The sequence below is a fragment of the Microcaecilia unicolor genome, chromosome 5 (assembly GCF_901765095.1).
Source record: "Microcaecilia unicolor chromosome 5, aMicUni1.1, whole genome shotgun sequence".
In the NCBI taxonomy this organism is placed as follows: Eukaryota; Metazoa; Chordata; class Amphibia; order Gymnophiona; family Siphonopidae; genus Microcaecilia; species Microcaecilia unicolor.
In genome coordinates this window covers 135,136,626-135,154,229 of record NC_044035.1, presented here as the reverse complement: position 1 = coordinate 135,154,229, position 17,604 = coordinate 135,136,626, and the positions used below count along the sequence as shown (strand labels likewise).

The 17,604-nt window shown below is 38.4% G+C and overlaps 2 protein-coding genes across 25 annotated transcripts in view; both read left to right on the top strand.

Moving 5' to 3' along the window:
- The window catches only part of LOC115470295 (hornerin-like), a 406,057-nt gene that overhangs the window by 114,562 nt on the left and 273,891 nt on the right, over nucleotides 1–17,604 (top strand). The window lies entirely within an intron of this gene.
- LOC115470293 (uncharacterized transmembrane protein DDB_G0289901-like) overlaps nucleotides 1–17,604 on the top strand; it is a 266,720-nt gene that overhangs the window by 61,944 nt on the left and 187,172 nt on the right. For 20 of the 22 annotated variants that reach the window (XM_030203310.1, XM_030203328.1, XM_030203326.1 and 17 more), the window contains 4 exons: nucleotides 12,274–12,369; nucleotides 13,581–13,676; nucleotides 15,068–15,163; nucleotides 17,184–17,279. In XM_030203310.1, coding sequence (XP_030059170.1) covers nucleotides 12,274–12,369; nucleotides 13,581–13,676; nucleotides 15,068–15,163; nucleotides 17,184–17,279 — 384 coding nt within the window. The remainder of the gene's footprint in view (nucleotides 1–12,273; nucleotides 12,370–13,580; nucleotides 13,677–15,067; nucleotides 15,164–17,183; nucleotides 17,280–17,604) is intronic. The other 2 variants (XM_030203317.1, XM_030203313.1) reach the window with 2 other exon arrangements.

Below are 17,604 nucleotides of genomic sequence, written 5' to 3'. Positions count from 1 at the left end.
GGGTGAATAAATGTGTGAGGAGAACAGGGTATGCTGGGAGCCACATGTGTTGAGTGGGGTGGTGGTGGGAGGAGAGGTAAAGGGAGGTGAGGGTGGTAATGAGAGGGAGTAGAGAATGGCGGGGATGGGCGAGAGGAGTGAAGGTTGGTCACTGGTGTTATCACTTTGTTTGTATCCACCAATAAAAGTTGCACTCACTTTAATTGAAAATGTTCCTGTATTAAATCTTGTCTGGTTCGAACACCTAGCTGATGTGGTGCAAGGTCTGCTTTCCGGAGGATCGGGGGGGGGGGGCATCTTAGTGGATGCTGCTGCTGTTGCTGGGTCTCTGGCAGCGGCTGCCTTCACTGTTGGGTCAAATTGTGCAGCATCAAATATGCCATGAAGTTCTTGCAGACCTTTCCAGCGGTGATGAGTAGCTCTTGCCCAGAGTGGTTGAGGCATCTGAATCTGTTTTTCAGTTTCCAAAGGAATGTGTGGTACAATGGGCTGCATTGTAATTCTTCTTTGCCTCATTTTGGGCATGCACAATTGGTGTCATCAACCATGTGTGATGGGTTAGCTTCTGTCACCGGTGAAGGAGGGGGCAAAAGTTACAGACATTGGTGTGTATTGCCAGTTATGGGCACCTTGGAGTGAAGCATAGGATCTGGGCTAGAGGGTTGCTAGGTGGTGGGGGGAAATGTGCATACCATTATTGGGGGAGGGGCAGAGGGGTGGGATGTAGGAGTCATGGCAGGACCTCAAATAACATGAACAGATATCTACTGTCTCTCCCTATGTATGACAGATGGCCTGCATGTCCACTGAGTGAAATATGCTTTTCTGTTCATATTGATGGCATCCTGAGTTCTTGGGGGGGGGGGGGGGTCTGAGGGCCATGTGGGTGCTGTCTATTGCCTTTATCGCGAGGGAAAGCAGTCCACATTGTAGAACTGGCTCAAGATGTCCTGGATCTCACAAACTGTACTGGGAAGGGCTATACAGTCAGAGCTGTGGGTGAGGAAGGCATCCAGAAACTGGGATAGACACTGTGAGATGGCAGGATGGGTGAGGCCTGCAGTGACTGCCAGCACAGACTGAAAGCTTATAGTAGCAAGAAAGTCAAGGGAGGATGTGATCCTAAGGTGGACTGGCACAGGATTGCTCCTGCATGTCCTGGTCTGAAGGAGGGGTTCTAGCTACTCACAGAGATGCTGTATGGCAGTCCTATTAAAACAGTTGTAATGCACTGCTCATTACTAAGGTCTATGAATTGGGCCCTGGTCTGATATTCTTTGGTAGGGATACCTTCTCCTAGCCCTCCCCTCTAGACTCTCAGCCACATCCAGCAATGCATTTATAACACAATCATTCAGCGCATCCATGCTTATTTTGCAGGTGTTCCACCACCACAGGTGCAACCCAATAACACCATTGTGCACGCCACAAACTACTGTAGAAATCAACATCATCTAGTGAGATACTCACCCACCACCAGCATACAGCACACTGACAAACTGGGACCACACATAGATAAGGCACTACATAAGAACATAAGAATAGCCATACTGAGTCAGACCAATGGTCCATCCAGTCCAGTATCCTGCTACCAGCAATGGCCAATTTAGGTCACAAGTACCTGACACAAAGGGACAATGAGAAACACAGTACAGGCAGGTAAGGAACTGCAATGGGAGGTGTGCTAGGTTGAGGACAGAGAGGGATTGGTGGGGGAAATGGGCCTAAGAGACAGCAAGGGGTGGGTGTGGCTAGGGGCAGGCTGATATGTGTGACAACTATTCACACTGGGGGAAACAAAACAGCAAACCAACCACTACTATCCAACTCACCACACAGCAACTAAATCTACCTCTCCACTTTTCAACTCAGCAGCAGCACAAATGGGTCAAAAAAGGCAAGCCACAGCTTGACTTAGTCGCTTTTATGTCAGGTCTAGGACTGGATGTTTTCATTTCCTGCCCTAGATGTTGCCCAGCTATCCATGATCATGTGTGGACATCCATAGTGTGATACTGTCCTCGGCATGCCCAGTCAGAAAACATCTAATTTGAGACACCCAGCACACTTGGACATTTTCTGATTGGGTCTTCTAAAATAGCAATTTTGACATTTTGGACAGATAGATGTCCTTTTGGCATTTTGAGACGTCTATCTGCTTTGAAAATGAGTGCCTAGGTGGCGATAGTTATCAACATGGGTTAGCATTAAAATGGATTATATTACTATTAACCTGATAATTAGTAACAAGCCCTCCCCCCTGTTTACTAAGTCATGCTAGCGGCTGCCGTGCGCTTATGCCGACACAGCCCTTTCACTTAGCTTAGTAAATGGAGGGTTATGTCTCATTGTATAAAATTGAACCTATGATAAAGTAGCATGGGTTAATGGTAAAATAACATGTCTTAACAATAATCCACATTGATAGCAATACCCCTTACGTGGTTGAAAGAAATAACAGGCGTAGCTGATGTTTTTTAAATTGTGCTCAAAATAACATATGTAAATTTCTGCATCTTCCCTTAAAGCACATGTGTTCTTCATATCTATGCAGGCTATTCCAAATGTGCACCTATCATTTTTTAGTTATATAAACTGCCAACATCAATGTATTCATCATCACACAAGTGATAGCCTATGATTAAAATGAATCTGCTTAAAACTATTTCCAATATAAGTGTCGGCAAAAGTATGTTGAATGAACCACCCAAGGTCAGACAGTGAAAGGTGTCCTAGAGACTCAGGTCAGCTCAGCTCACCATTCCAAGATTTATGTAATAATTATATGAGGTACACTTTAAATAATATATGAATGATGGCAACATTTAAGTTATATTTATATCTCCTCACTATTTCTAAATATATTCTCCAAGGGAAACAAAGTTTCAAAGTTCAAAACTGCAAAACATTGCACACTGCTGTCTTTTGATCTGACCTGGCCTGTGGGGAAACCTCTGTATTGGTAATATTATAAAGGATTCTCGCTTGTAAACCGTGGTTTATAAATGTAAAAATTACTCTAGGAATTATTTGTAGAAAGTACATATGATGACAAGACGTGGAAGGGGCATTTTCAAAAGGGACGACCAAGTTGCGATTTGGACGTCCTTGCAAAACGGCGAAATCCAGGGGCGGGGGAAACCTATATTTTTGAAACAAGATACACGTCCATCTTTTGTTTCAAAAATACCAACAGGGTTGTCCGAATCCTTAAATTGGGACGTCCTTAGATTTGGATGTCCCTAGATGTGGACGTTTCTGACTCTTGGCAATTTTCGAAACCAAAGACGTCCATGTCAAAAACGACCAAATGCAAGCCATTTGGTCGTTGGAGGAGCCAGCATTTGTAGTGCACTGGTCCCCCTGACATGCTAGGACACCAACTAGGCACCCTAGGGGGCACTGCAGTGGACTTCATAAATTGCACCCAGGTACATAGCTCCCTTACCTTGTGCGCTGAGCCCCCCCCCAAACACCCCCAAAACCCACAACCCCCAAATATACACCACTACCATAGCCCTTATGGGTGAAGGGGGCACATAGATGTGGGTACAGTGGGTTTCTGGTGGGTTTTGGAGGGCTCGCTGTTTCTTCCACAAATATAACAGGTAGGGGGGGTATGGGCCTGGGTCTGCCTGTCTGAAGCGCACTGCAGTACCCATTAAAACTGCTTCAGGGACTTGCATGCGCACTGACCTGAGTATGACATCTGAGGCTGGCATAGAGGCTGGCACAACATATTTTTAAAAATGTTTTTGAGGGTGGGATGGGGTTAGTGACCACTGGGGGAGTAACAGGAGCTCATCCCCGATTCTCTCCGGTGGTCATCTGGTCATTTTGAGTAGCTTTTAGTACCTTAGTTTTAAGAAAAACAGGTCTGGGTGAAAACGTCCAAGTGTTCGTGAGGGACATCCTTGTTTTTTTCGATTATGGGTTGAAGACATCCAAGTGTTAGGCATGTCCAAGTCCTGCCTTCGCTACGCCTCTGACATGCCCCCTTGAACTTTGGATGTCCTTGCGACGGACTGCAGTTGGAGACATCCTAAATCGAGCTTCGATTATACCGATTTGGACGTCCCTGGGAGAAGGACGTCCATCTTCCAATTTATGTCGAAAGATGGATGTCCTTCTCTTTTGAAAATAAGCCCAATTGTGTACTTCTGTGTGACTCTGGTATAGGCATGTTCAGAAGTGGAGCTAGGGCAGAGCATGGGAAGAGATAAGATTTACACGCTTTCACCCAAATATTCAGAAAATGATGAGCTCCTAAATTTATGCAACTTAGACACCTATATTTGTATCCTATTTTCAACCAAATTTAGGAGCATATCTTTTCATCTTAATTTAGTAGCTAGATTTATTATCCTAATTTATGAGCTTGTGCTAAAAATCTCTATTAAAGTCCAATCTTCTTTTCAATGCCCTAAATCTGCTCCTGTTGCCACCCTCTACTTATGCTTATAAATTTAAAAGTCTAGTAAAAATGTATGCACTCAATCCTATTACATTTTCAAAGAGATTAATTTATGTGAGTAAACACTTAAAGTTAAGAGCATAAACCCTTTGAAAATCAGGGTCTTCATTTATAAATCTTATACAAGTACACTTTTCACATGAACATTTATACCTTCTTCTGAGCATGTGTAAAGTCCATGGCTTTTTTCAATTGCAATTTCTGTAGTTTGGATGGTAATTTTATAAAGACACGTTATTATACTGTAGGTGCCCATGTGATCATTACAAACAGAGCAACCTTTTAAAAAATCACCCTCAATGTGGGTAAAACTGCAGACACTGTAGAACAATGTGCCTAGATATAAGTAGCTTGAGGGTGGGAAGTTTTTAAAACAGCCATTTTCTCCAGGGTAAGTAGCATTTGAAATGCCCTCTATGTTTATCCCTTCCACTAAAATAACAGATAACAGTGCTTTTATTCTCATTACATATCTTGCTTGTGCACCTTGAAGTTTAAGCTGGACTCCATGGAATTGGGGAAATTGAACCTCAGATAAATTAATTAGTAATGAAATGTTTTTTTTTAATTTGCATAGACTAAGGGCAGTTAGGTCTTCATTGAGCCCTTCAAGCTTTAGGATGATAGCTCAGGCAGTACTGATACCAGATTTGGACCAGTGCGAATCTTAATATTGCTTAATTACTTTACAGTTAAGAAAAAGGCTCCAGTTATTGCAACATACATCCGCAAGATTGAGCTTTTATTTAGGAAAGTTCCATGAAGCACTCTGCTTTTACAGATTCTCAAATTTGTTTTAAAATTGACTGTATGGTATATAAGAGCATTCATGGTTCAAATTCAGAATCAGTATGTGGACAGCTTTTATTTACAGTAAATAAAAATCACTGGAGAAGTTGGAATAGATTGATATTAGATTTACCCTCTGGAAAATAATATGAGTTCTAAATCTATCTAGGAATACTCATTGGCATTTCAATGTGCTAAGATATGGACTAACATTCCCACTGACCTTAGTTTAAAAATGCCGTGCTTGTCTTTTCATAGGGCACTTAAAACATTTCTGTTTTTAAATTGGTAACTTTTATTCTTAGATAAAGTTTATTTTATTGAAATATAATAGCACTCTTTTTAAGCTCCTTCTACTGGAAGTCTTCTTTAGAATGTAATCTGCTTTGCACTATCTGGATAAAGGCGGAATACAAATCAAATAATGCAATACAATACAATACAATACAATGTGATTCCTAGTGGTAATACCATGAGGCTCATGCATCAGTGCTAGGGGTCACTGATGCAATTTTGAACTGGCACCAGAATGAGAAGCTTGAATGGGGATCATTCCTGCCATGAGCCCATTATTTATTTTAAAAAGTTGTATGCCACCTATAAGTAGGTGGTTTCCATAAAAAAACATAGGGCCCTGTTTACTAAGCCACACTGTAGGTATGCTAACATTTTTAGTTTTTTTTTTTTTACTAAAGCTTAGCTCGAGTTATCTGCAGCAGGGCTCATAGGAATAAAATGGGCCCTGCTGTAGATAACTCGAGCTAAGCTTTAGTAAACAGGGGGGGGGGGGGGGTTAGTGCTTCTAAAAATTAGAATGAGTGTCTCTGGCGTTATAGTGCACTAAAAGCACTAGCGCACCTTAGTAAACAGGGTCCATACATAATATATAAAACATTACATTAATAAAACAAAAACATAATGTAATACACCTAACAATAAAAAATCAAGTCCATATATGATTAAAAAAAAACAATCACAGATATGTTTTCAAAAGTTTTCTGAATTGTTCATACTTTGGACAATGACGAACCTGGCCAGACAACTCATTCCACAAAGAGACTTCAGCTGACAAATGCTAATGCCCATGTATCATTACATCCCCTTGGGATTTGAAAGGTAGGTCTGGGGATCCTACGTGGGTGAGGGGGGAAGTTGAGAAACAGGGGGGGCATTAGAGTCTTCTGCAAAAGAAGGCCATTGGGGGGAGGTGGTTCTGACAAAAGGGAATCTTTCAGAGCAGGTTAAGCCCATTAGGATGTAACCTACAAGCCTCAGGCTAGGGCTTTGCAGCTCAGTGCTTCCAGGATAGAAAAATCACAGCTTTTGGTCCACCACAAGCCACTATATTCAATTTACATAGTAATAAGCTATTTTGCATGTTTTTACATGTTTTGTATCCAATTACTATGTGTTCTGCTGTTCCTAATATTAACATATGTTACAGGAATTTAATTCACGTTACTGCTCGTTAACACACATTAAGAGAAAAATAACACAGGGTAGAGCCATATCACCCCATAATTACTACCACCTAAAGCTCAGTAATACTATTTACTATGTTAAGCAATTTATAATGCATGACAGAACCCATGCTCAAAACCTAGAGGGTAAATTTATAACAGATCACTGCATTTGTGTGAAGTACAAGAAGGCACATATTGACAGCCTAAATTATAAAGACACATGGAGGGGCAATTTCAAAAAGACATCCAAGTCAAAATAGAGATGTCCAAGTCGTGTTCCAAATGGACATCCATCTTACATGTAATTATTCGAATAGGATACAGCCTGTTTGAAAATATGTGATAAAGACATCCCCATGCTAGAAACGTATAGCGTGAACATCCATTTTACAATCTGAAACATCTAAATTTTAAACAGAGACAAAAAAGGATATGGATGTCTTTATAGCAGCATTCTTACAAAATAATCTCCATAGACTGCCATGTAAAGAACAGGGTCAGTCTAGAGGTTAGTACAATGGGTTGTAAACCAAGGGACTCAGATTCAAATTCCACTTCAATTCCTGTTTTTTTTGTTACATTTGTACCCTGTGCTTTCCCACTCATGGCAGGCTCAATGTGGCTTACATATTGTATACAGGTACTTATTTGTACCTGGGGCAATGGAGGGTTAAGTGACTTGCCCAGAGTCACAAGGAGCTGCCTGTGCCTGAAGTGGGAATTGAACTCAGTCCACCACCCTAACCACTAGGCCATTCCCCAACTCCAATTTTTGTAATTATGAGCAGTCAAGGAACAAAAGAAATACCTACTGTACCTGGCTTGCAGGTGGATTACGCATTTTGGTACAGTAGATATTTTTCTGTTTCTGGAGGGCTCACAAAAACAATAATTTAAAAAAAAAGAGTTAATGAGCTTTCCACCTGGATCTTTTGATTTATACTCCACTGCACTGACCATCATGCCACTCCTCAGACCTGCTTTCTGTTTTGCTAAGAATGCCCATAATAGCTGAAGATGTCATAGATGTCGATATCCACTTCCAATTTCACTTTCAGGGGACGGGAGGAGGACAGCAACAACAGAGGGATTAAGGAGGTGCCATGCTTTAAACCCTCCAGTGGACAGCTGCTCAATCAGAGCACCTTTCTGTAACCTGGACATAGCTGAACCAGACATAAATAAGGAAGTCCTTCTTTATAGACATGGGTATTTCTTCTCCTTCGATATCACTGTTGGACATCCAGATTTCAAGCCCTCCCTAGTCCCATTCAAAACATGCCCAGATAAGGCCCTTTTGCTATTTGGATGTACTGTAGTCTTGAATGTCTATATTCTGCCTTAACAAAATTAGAATTTGAACATTTCAAGCACTTGGACATCAATTTTGTCCTTTCAAAATAGCCATATGCTTTGAAAATGAATGCCGTGAGGCACTTATATAAAATACTAGGAGATATCTGACAGAAATCATTGGTAAAATTAACCCATTTAGGCTTACATCTCAAGAGCAGGTAATAAACATACATATCTAGAACAGATTTGATAGTGCATAGTTTTTAAAATATGAGAATAAATTTGAATTCCTATCACATTCCACTCAAATTTGTCTCCAGACCTTGCCTATAACCAAACTCAGGTACAAGTTCAACATTCTGGTTATCGTGTGTAAGTGTACACATAGGGTAATTTTATAAGAATGTAACTGGCATTGAACTCTTACTGAAAGCATGAGCTAAATTCAAGTAATAATAATAATAATTGTACATGTTTATAATGTCAAATATGCAGAAAATGTCTTTCTAAAATTACCCTCCAGATCTGGTTTGGTGCCCTCTAATTTGGAAAAATATTCAATTAAAAAACATGAATTAAAAGGCATAATGTATATATTAAACATACACCACTTCATAGCAAATAATTAAAGAATGTATGTTAAGTGATATCTACCTTACCTGTGAGACAGAAAATAATTAGACAATTACCATAATTACATAGGTGAAGTTAATCTTGTAATTGATTTTAAGGGCTCCATTAATCCACACATAATACTCATTTGGCACGGGGAGGAGCACTACTTGAGTATATAAATGGCTTGTACATGTAGACCAGACCAAAGACTCACATAACTACTCTTCTTCTTCTTCTGCGCTACTGTAGACAGAAAGAAACAAATATGTCTGCCAAGGGTGGTAGTGGAAATAGCTGCTGGAATCAGCAGACAACATCCCAACAGGATCAAGACAACAACTCAAGCCAAAACAAAAGCAAAGTCTATGATCGTAAGTTATATTTTATTATGATGCAGTGATTGTTCATTTCTTTATCACTTTTGCAAGTGTTTTTATTTCCCTTAAAATATAAGAGTTCAATTTTAAAGAGATTCTTACTGAATTGGGTTGAATGAATGACCCATTGACAGGGTGGCACACTTCTATTTGAAGGAATTGGATTTGGTTTTCAAGTCCAGGTTCAGCTTTTCTGGATAGCATTTACAGTCTCTGGAGGGAAACCTAACCATCCCTAAAACAGTGACTATTTAGATTCAGGTTGCATTTTCTGCACAGCAGACTCCAGAAGAAATTGTGGTCTGCAGCTCCTAACAAAGAATTATATCTATGATTGCTTGCCTGAAAGTACAATTTCAAGATAAAGCAAATGAAATTCATAAAATATTCAAGCAGATAATAATACAGAGCCTCACAGAATTTCATTTCTTATTCTATTCCATTCTGTTTTATCAGAAACATCAACAACTGGTAAGGGCAGTTCCTGTGGAGGTCAAATTTCTGGACATAAGTTTAAATTAAAAATTATGTATGTCTGAAGATACTGTTTAAAACATGCTGTGTGATCTTTGCAGAAGTTTGCATTCAGCATGATAGCACACTGTTATTACAGAGACCATAGTTCAGTTTTTAATCCTAGATTCATGATCTCTGGCAGTCCGAAATTGGAATGCTGCAGAGGTAGTGTTTAGGATTTCCTGGAATGAAGGGAGACCCACCTTTCTCTAACTCTGAAACCTACTGTCCATATTTCGGGTGCATGCAAATCAGACTGCATAGAATTGTTACTTCTGTTACTTCTGAATATGTATTGTAGTTAAGATGGGTTTGGTAAACTGGATTAAGTTAGAAATTTGATGGGGGTGGGGCAAATTCCAGGAAGTTGAGAATGCTCATGACATTTCAAAGCAGAAAATATCAAACATCGACAGATTCACACTTCTAATTCTGTGCAGTTGTGCATCATTAGAAATGTCTTCAACTGGCCAGGCCAGTAGCTGTGGAAACAAGTGGAGTCAGAGCTCACAGAGCTCTCAGGTTGCAGTTGACTCCTGACAACAGAAAAATCAAGTCTCTAGTCATACGTTTTAATTCATTGCAATACTTTTTCTATAGAAACTATTTAACAATGATTGTATGATTTTAGAGATGTTTGACTTTGTAGATGGTTCTGTTAATGGGTGGTTGTTGTTGTTGTTGTTTTGTTTTGTTTTTTAGAGAGAGGATTGCCTTCATGATCAGTGAAAATGTTTTAATGGAAAAAATGCTTAATTTTATTTATTTTTTAAGGGCCCTTTTACTAAGCTGTGGTAAGCACTAATATGAGCACAAGCATGCTGGGGTAATTTTTACATGTGTGCGTGCTTCCTATGCACTAAAAAGTAAACTTTATTTTTTAGTTTTGGGGATAGGTCTGGGCGAAGAGTAGGTTAATTAGATAATGCAGATACATTGCTGCATGCTAACTGATTAACACATAGTTAGCACGTGAGCCCTTGCTGCCTACAAAATAGGTGTAGCTAAGGGCTTATATGCTAATGGCCATGCACTAATGGGACTGTTGATAGTACATGGACATTAATGGTTGAAATAGAAAAATCGGCCATTTTACCCACATGGTAAAAATTGCCTTTGCATTTGGGAATGACACACGTTAGCACACACTAAGGCCACTTTTTACCACAGCTTTGTAAAAGGGTCCTTAGCTAGTTAGTTTCTTTTTTTAAATTTATGATTCTAGCACCTATGTTTAGTAAGGTGCGCTATGGGTGTGTTAGCATTTTTAACACGCGTAAATGGTTTACACTTGTTAAATGCTAACGCGCCCATAGAAATATATACTCTCCATATTATTTGACTAATATTTGCTCAGATATTAACATCACACATATATATTCAATAATATCAACTATAACAATTGCTCTATTTATTGAACTTTAACTCATTACATTCATGCACACCCGATAAAGTCCATCCTAAGATTTTCCATGAACAAATTCCCCAAACCAGCTGCAATAATGTCCAACACTGTATGTCCACCTGAAGATGATTTTATAATCTTAACGTAACAGCGTGTTCAACTTATGCTGCCCAATCATTTGTCCAAGCAGCAATACTAAATCATGTGTATTCGATGGGTGACAATCTTGTACTCTAAATGCACTGCCACATCCACATTATCCTATGCTCTTTCACAGCAACTGAGACAAAGTCCATCAAGGCACGTCTCTTAGTCGGACTCCATCTGGATGCTTTCACACGTTCCAACAACAACTCAATATCTTTCTTTGAGACCAAATACAGAAATAAGAAATGTGTCACTCACTGTATAAGTGCATTTATTCTAGTAATTTAATCATTTATGTCTACAATCAGTACATAACTGTTATCTGCTTTATGCTGTTTCAATTGTATTAATCTTTTTATAGAGCAGAATAGAATGAAAATAATTTAGTAACAAAACCTTTCACTGAAAAATCAGAGGAAATAATTTAAGATCCTCTTCAAATAACACGCTCCATTACTTTGTAACAAGAAAGCTGCATTTTCTATGGAATTACAATTTTAGGGACCCTGTTAATAAAGGGTTGGCAGATGACAATGAGGTTTCCACATGCCAATGCTTAAATACCGCTGGTCCGCCACAGGAGCCTGGAAGTAGTTCCCACCCCAAGCACATGATATATCTGGCGTTACAAAAATACCGTTGCTTACCTGGTGGTAATTGGGCAGCACCATGCCCTGCCCGGTTACCGCTAGGTTAGAACATTAGTCCTTACTCCCCCCCCCCCCAAAAAAAAATGGCCATATTGATAAATTCTCACCTAAGTTGGAAAGGTAATCATAGTGTATGACCAAATACTTTTATTATAGTGACTGCACTCCATTTTATCTTTTCAACATTGATATCTTGCCCTTCCAGTCTTAAATAGGGCAGCTTAGAACAGCATATGTGAATGAAGAATATGATTTTAAAAATTCCTAAAACATACAAGAATGCACTGAAGCATATGATGGAATCAACAGGAAGAGCCTCAGGAACACAAATCAGGAAAAAAGCCATGATCCTACAATTTTGAGGAAATGTAGATATAAGGACTCTTGTATAACAGTATCTGGCAGGCTGTTCTATAGAAGCAATTATGAAAAGAAGTTAAAATAGGGCAACATCTCCTGGTAGTTCGAATGGGAAAGTTACATGGAATCTGAAGCAATTAAGATATCGCAAAAGCACTCATTTTACTCTGTTGCACCTTAGAATCAAGCTCATCTTCCACTAGTGGAGGACAGTGTGGTCAGACTTCACAGACCTGGCAGGATGGATCTTCTAATACATCCCTAAAGAAAGGCCAAGGTAATAATCTAAAGTTTTATTTCATAATAACAAGAATAATACTTCAAGAAACAGGGAAAAGCTGTAAAATTTCTCTGGATTGTTTTAATTGAAAAATGTCCTCTACCTTTTTAAAGTGATGATAACAATTTTCATGATTTATACTGTATTTTTAATAAAATGGTACTGACTCACATTTTGTTTTTATCTATAACAATAACCAGCTCATTTTATGAATACTTCTGTGTTTGTGGACTCATAATAAGACACCTACTCTATAAAAACTTCTCTAGCTTTTTAGTGTTGATATGTGAATATGTGTTTAGCTCAGTATTTATGCCAGACATTGATCTGGTGGAATAACTTGCACCTCAGAACTGGAGGTATGCAAATAACTTATTGTTTCTATGATATATGTAAGTGGGAGTCTCAACCATGCTTTGCCCAGAACCACCCAAGTATATTGCAACAGATCAATTTTTGGTTCAATTATGATCATGTTCTATTGGCCCAGTTGTATCATGACCTTGCATTTAACATGATAATATTTTATGGATCCCAATTTTAGCATTATATAGGTGTTCAACTATATGTGCATAAGTGTGCATATAAGTGCATTTATACTAGTAATCTAATCCTTTATATGTGTAATCAGCACTTAAGTGTTACCATCTATTTTTAAAAAGTATCTCCTTTATGTTGTGTCAGTTGCATTAATCTATGAAAATAATTTAGTAACAAAACGTTCAGTGAAAATCAGAAGAGATAATTTAAGACCCTGTTCAAATAATATGATCCATTGCTTTGTTACAAGAAATTTGTATCTTCTATGGAATAAAAAGTTTATGGGTCCTTTTACTAAAGGTTTGACATTCGGCAATGGGGTTGCCACAAGTAAATCTGGAACTACCGCCAGGCTACAGCAGTCCATTTCCAGTGATACAAATATATTTTCTATTTACTGAAACATACAAAAATGCACTGAACTATGAGGCAGAATCAACAGGAAAAGACTCAGGAACACAAATCAGGGAAACAGCCATGATCTGACAATTTTAAGGAAATGCAAACTTAAGGACTATTGCGTATCTGGCAGGCTGTTCTATAGAAGCAATTATGGAAGGAAATTAAAATAGGGCAACATCTCCTGGTAATTGTAAATGAATGGTGAAGTTACACGGAATCTGAAACAATAATCACAAAAGCACTCTTTATACTCTCTTGCACATTAGAATCAAGCTTTTCTTCCACTGGTGGAGGACAATGTGGTCAGACTTCACAGAACTGGCAGGATGGATCTTATAATACATCCCAAAAGAAAGGCCAAGGTAATGATCTGAAGATTTATAATAAAAATTCTTTTAGAAACAGGGTAAAGCTGTAAAAGTTTTTTGGATTGGTTTAAATTTAAAACTTCCTCTACCTTTTTAAAGTGATGATAACAATTTTCATGATTTATACTGTACTTTTAATAAAATGGCCCTGACCCACATTTTGTTTTGCGCTTAGGGGAGTATCACTCATAAACCATATACAAAAAGATTTTCTTAAATTGGCCAGCCTGCTACCAAGGTTCCGCTTAGCGTGGTCTAATACCATTCCGAGACGTGTGTGAAGGGGTGAGGGATTGCACCAAGCAATAGATAAGACCAGAAAGAAGGTCAATAGATGGATGGAAAAATTTATGCACAGCATAAGAGGACATGTTATCAAGCATGAGCTAATAACAGAATCTTGTGAGGGCATGAACCGGGCAGATGGGGTGCATTTATCAGATATAGGCCTAGACATTTTTAATTCAGATATTCAAGATTACATTGAGGCAATAACTTTCTGCAAGGGCTGCAGTAAGGAGAAGAGGGATCACACGGCATGCGAGGAGTCACTACCGCGGGCAGTGGCATCAGGTTACAGCAGTGATACAGTAACAGCAACGGGTACACAGCAGACGAACAGACAAAGTGATAAGGGATGTGGAACATCGTTATGTGAAAACTGTCGATTGTAAAGTTTAAATGTAAGCAAGAATCATATTCCTGCATCGTAGCTGATTCACAGCTTGTCTCCTGGCTTTGACGGCCAGGAGGCCCAGATCATCAGATCGGGAAAGATCATGGGTGCATCCTTCAACGGAATACACCAGAGAGACAATGGTAGGTGTATCCTTCAATGGGATACACCGGAGAGACAACGGGTGCTGCAAGAGGCAGCACAGTGAGAGAACAGGATGCTTTAATGGCACAACCTGTGGGATAAAGAAGCTGTGTACCCATACATATGTAATATTAACAGTCATGATGTCAAATAAAGGAATAATTGCATGTAAAGATTAGAAATGTAAAGTTAAATATACCTGGCTGCGGCCAAATAAACTCCAAATTATATCGAAAGCAGACTACAGTGTATTAATGGTTGACACAGGAAGTATGCCTGAGCATGTGCCAAGTGCCTGCGTTGATGCACTGAAGCATATGATGGAATCAACAGGAAGAGCCTCGGGAACACAAATCAGGGAAAAAGCCATGATCTGACAATTTTGAGGAAATGTAGATATAAGGACTCTTGTATAACAGTATCTGGCGGGCTGTTGTATAGAAGCAATTATAAAAAGTAGTTAAAATAGGGCAACATCTCCTGGTAGTTCGAATGTAAAAGTTACATGGAATCTGAAGCAATTAAGATATCACAAAATCACTCATTTCACTCTGTTGCACCTTAGAATCAAGCTCATCTTCCACTGGTGGAGGACATTGTGGTCAGACTTCAAAAAACTGGCAGGATGAATCTTCTAATACATCCCAAAAGAAAGGCCAAGGTAATAATCTAAAGTTTTATTTCATAATAACAAGAATAATACTTCAAGAAACAGGGAAAAGCTGTAAAATTTCTCTGGATTGTTTTAATTGAAAAATGTCCTCTACCTTTTTAAAGTGATGATAACAATTTTCATGATTTATACTGTATTTTTAATAAAATGGTACTGACTCACATTTTGTTTTTATCTATAACAATAACCAGCTCATTTTATGAATACTTCTGTGTTTGTGGACTCATAATAAGACACCTACTCTATAAAAACTTCTTTAGCTTTTTAGTGTTGATATGTGAATATGCGTTTAGCTCAGTATTTATGCCAGACATTGATCTGGTGGAATAACTTGCACCTCAGAACTGGAGGTATGCAAATAACTTATTGTTTCTATGATATATGTAAGTGGGAGTCTCAACCATGCTTTGCCCAGACCCACCCAAGTATACCACATTTGTTAAATATGCAGTATATAAGATGTGTGCATATTTACAGAATAGTAATTAGGTGGAATTGTGGCACATACAGTGGATCCCGTTATAATGTTCCCCGCAAAAACATGAATCCACATATATCATGATCTTGGCTCCCCTTTTTTTACATATATAGCTCATTTTGCAACAGATCAATTTTTGGTTCAATTATGATCATATTCTATTGACTCAGTTCTATCTTGACCTTGCATTTGACATGATAATATTTTATGGATTTTTTATATGAAGAAAAGAGTTTGAAGATCCCTGTGATAGAAACACATCAGCGGCTCTTTTAGTGTCCGTTGCGAACCTGGGACATAAGGTCCAACAGGTTTCTGAGGGATTCTCTTCATATAAAAAATTTACATTGAACAGCCATAGAGTCACTTGTGCAGTGTCATTTGTTTGTTCTGTATTAGTTTACTATATAGCTGACACTGATTATACTGCATATCTTTTTGTGAGAATATTTTATGGATCCCAATTATAGTGTTATATTGGTGTTCAACTATATGTGCATAAGTGTGCACATAAGTGCATTTATACTAGTAATCTAATCCTTTATATGTGTAATCAGCACTTAAGAGTTACCATCTATTTTTAAAAAGTATCTCCTTTATGCTGTGTCAGTTACATTAATCTATGAAAATAATTTAGTAACAAAATGTTCAGTGAAAATCAGAAGAGATAATTTAAGACCCTGTTGAAATAATATGAGCCATTGCTTTGTTACAAGAAATTTGTATCTTCTATGGAATAAAAAGTTGATGGGACATTTTACTAAAGGTTTGACGTTCGGCATTGGGGTTGCCACAAGTAAATCTAGAACTACCGCCAGGCTACAGCAGTAGCCCGGTGGTAGTTCTCACCCCCAGCACTCCATTTCCTGTGATACAAAAATATTTTCTATTTACTAAAACATACAAAAATGCACTGAACTATGAGGCAGAATCAACAGGAAAAGACTCAGGAACACAAAATGTGTGGCCTAGTGGTTAGGGTGGTGGACTTTGGTCCTGGGGAACTGAGGAACTGATTTCGATTCCAAGCACAGGCAGCACCTTGTGACTCTGGGCAAGTCACTTAACCCTCCATTGCCCCATGTAAGCCGCATTGAGCCTGCCATGAGTGGGAAAGCACGGGGTACAAATGTAACAAAACAAAAATCAGGGAAACAGCCATGATAGTCATATATTATCTAGCTCAACTTATCATACACTACTAAGCCCAACTTTACATTGTTTTACTACTGTTTTATTAAAATTCTATTAACTTTGTATTTCAAATTACTATGTAAGCCACATTGAGCCTGCATTGTGTGGGAAAGCGCGGGGTACAAATGTAATAATAATAATAATAATGATCTAACAATTTTAAGAAAATGCAGACATAAGGACTCTTGCATATCTGGCAGGCTGTTGTATAGAAGCAATTATGGAAGGAAATTAAAATAGGGCAACATCTCCTGGTAATTGTAAATGAATGGTGAAGTTACACGGAATCTGAAACAATAATCACAAAAGCACTCTTTATACTCTCTTGCACATTAGAATCAAGCTTTTCTTCCACTGGTGGAGAACAGTGTGGTCAGACTTCACAGAACTGGCAGGATGGATCTTATAATACATCCCAAAAGAAAGGCCAAGGTAATGATCTGAGGATTTATAATAATAATTCTTTTAGAAACAGGGTAAAGCTGTAAAAGTTTTTTGGATTGGTTTAGATTTAAAACTTCCTCTGCCTTTTTAAAAGAGACGATGACAATTCTCATGATTTATACTGTATTTTTAATAAAATAGCCCTGAGTTACATTTTGTTTTATCTATAACAATAACCTGCCCATTTTTAGGCTAATTCTATATTTGTAGAATCATAATTAGACAGATATTCTATAAAAACATCTACTTTGCTTTATATAATATTAGATTTATAGGGTAGATATGTGCACATGCGCTTAGGTGAGTACTTACA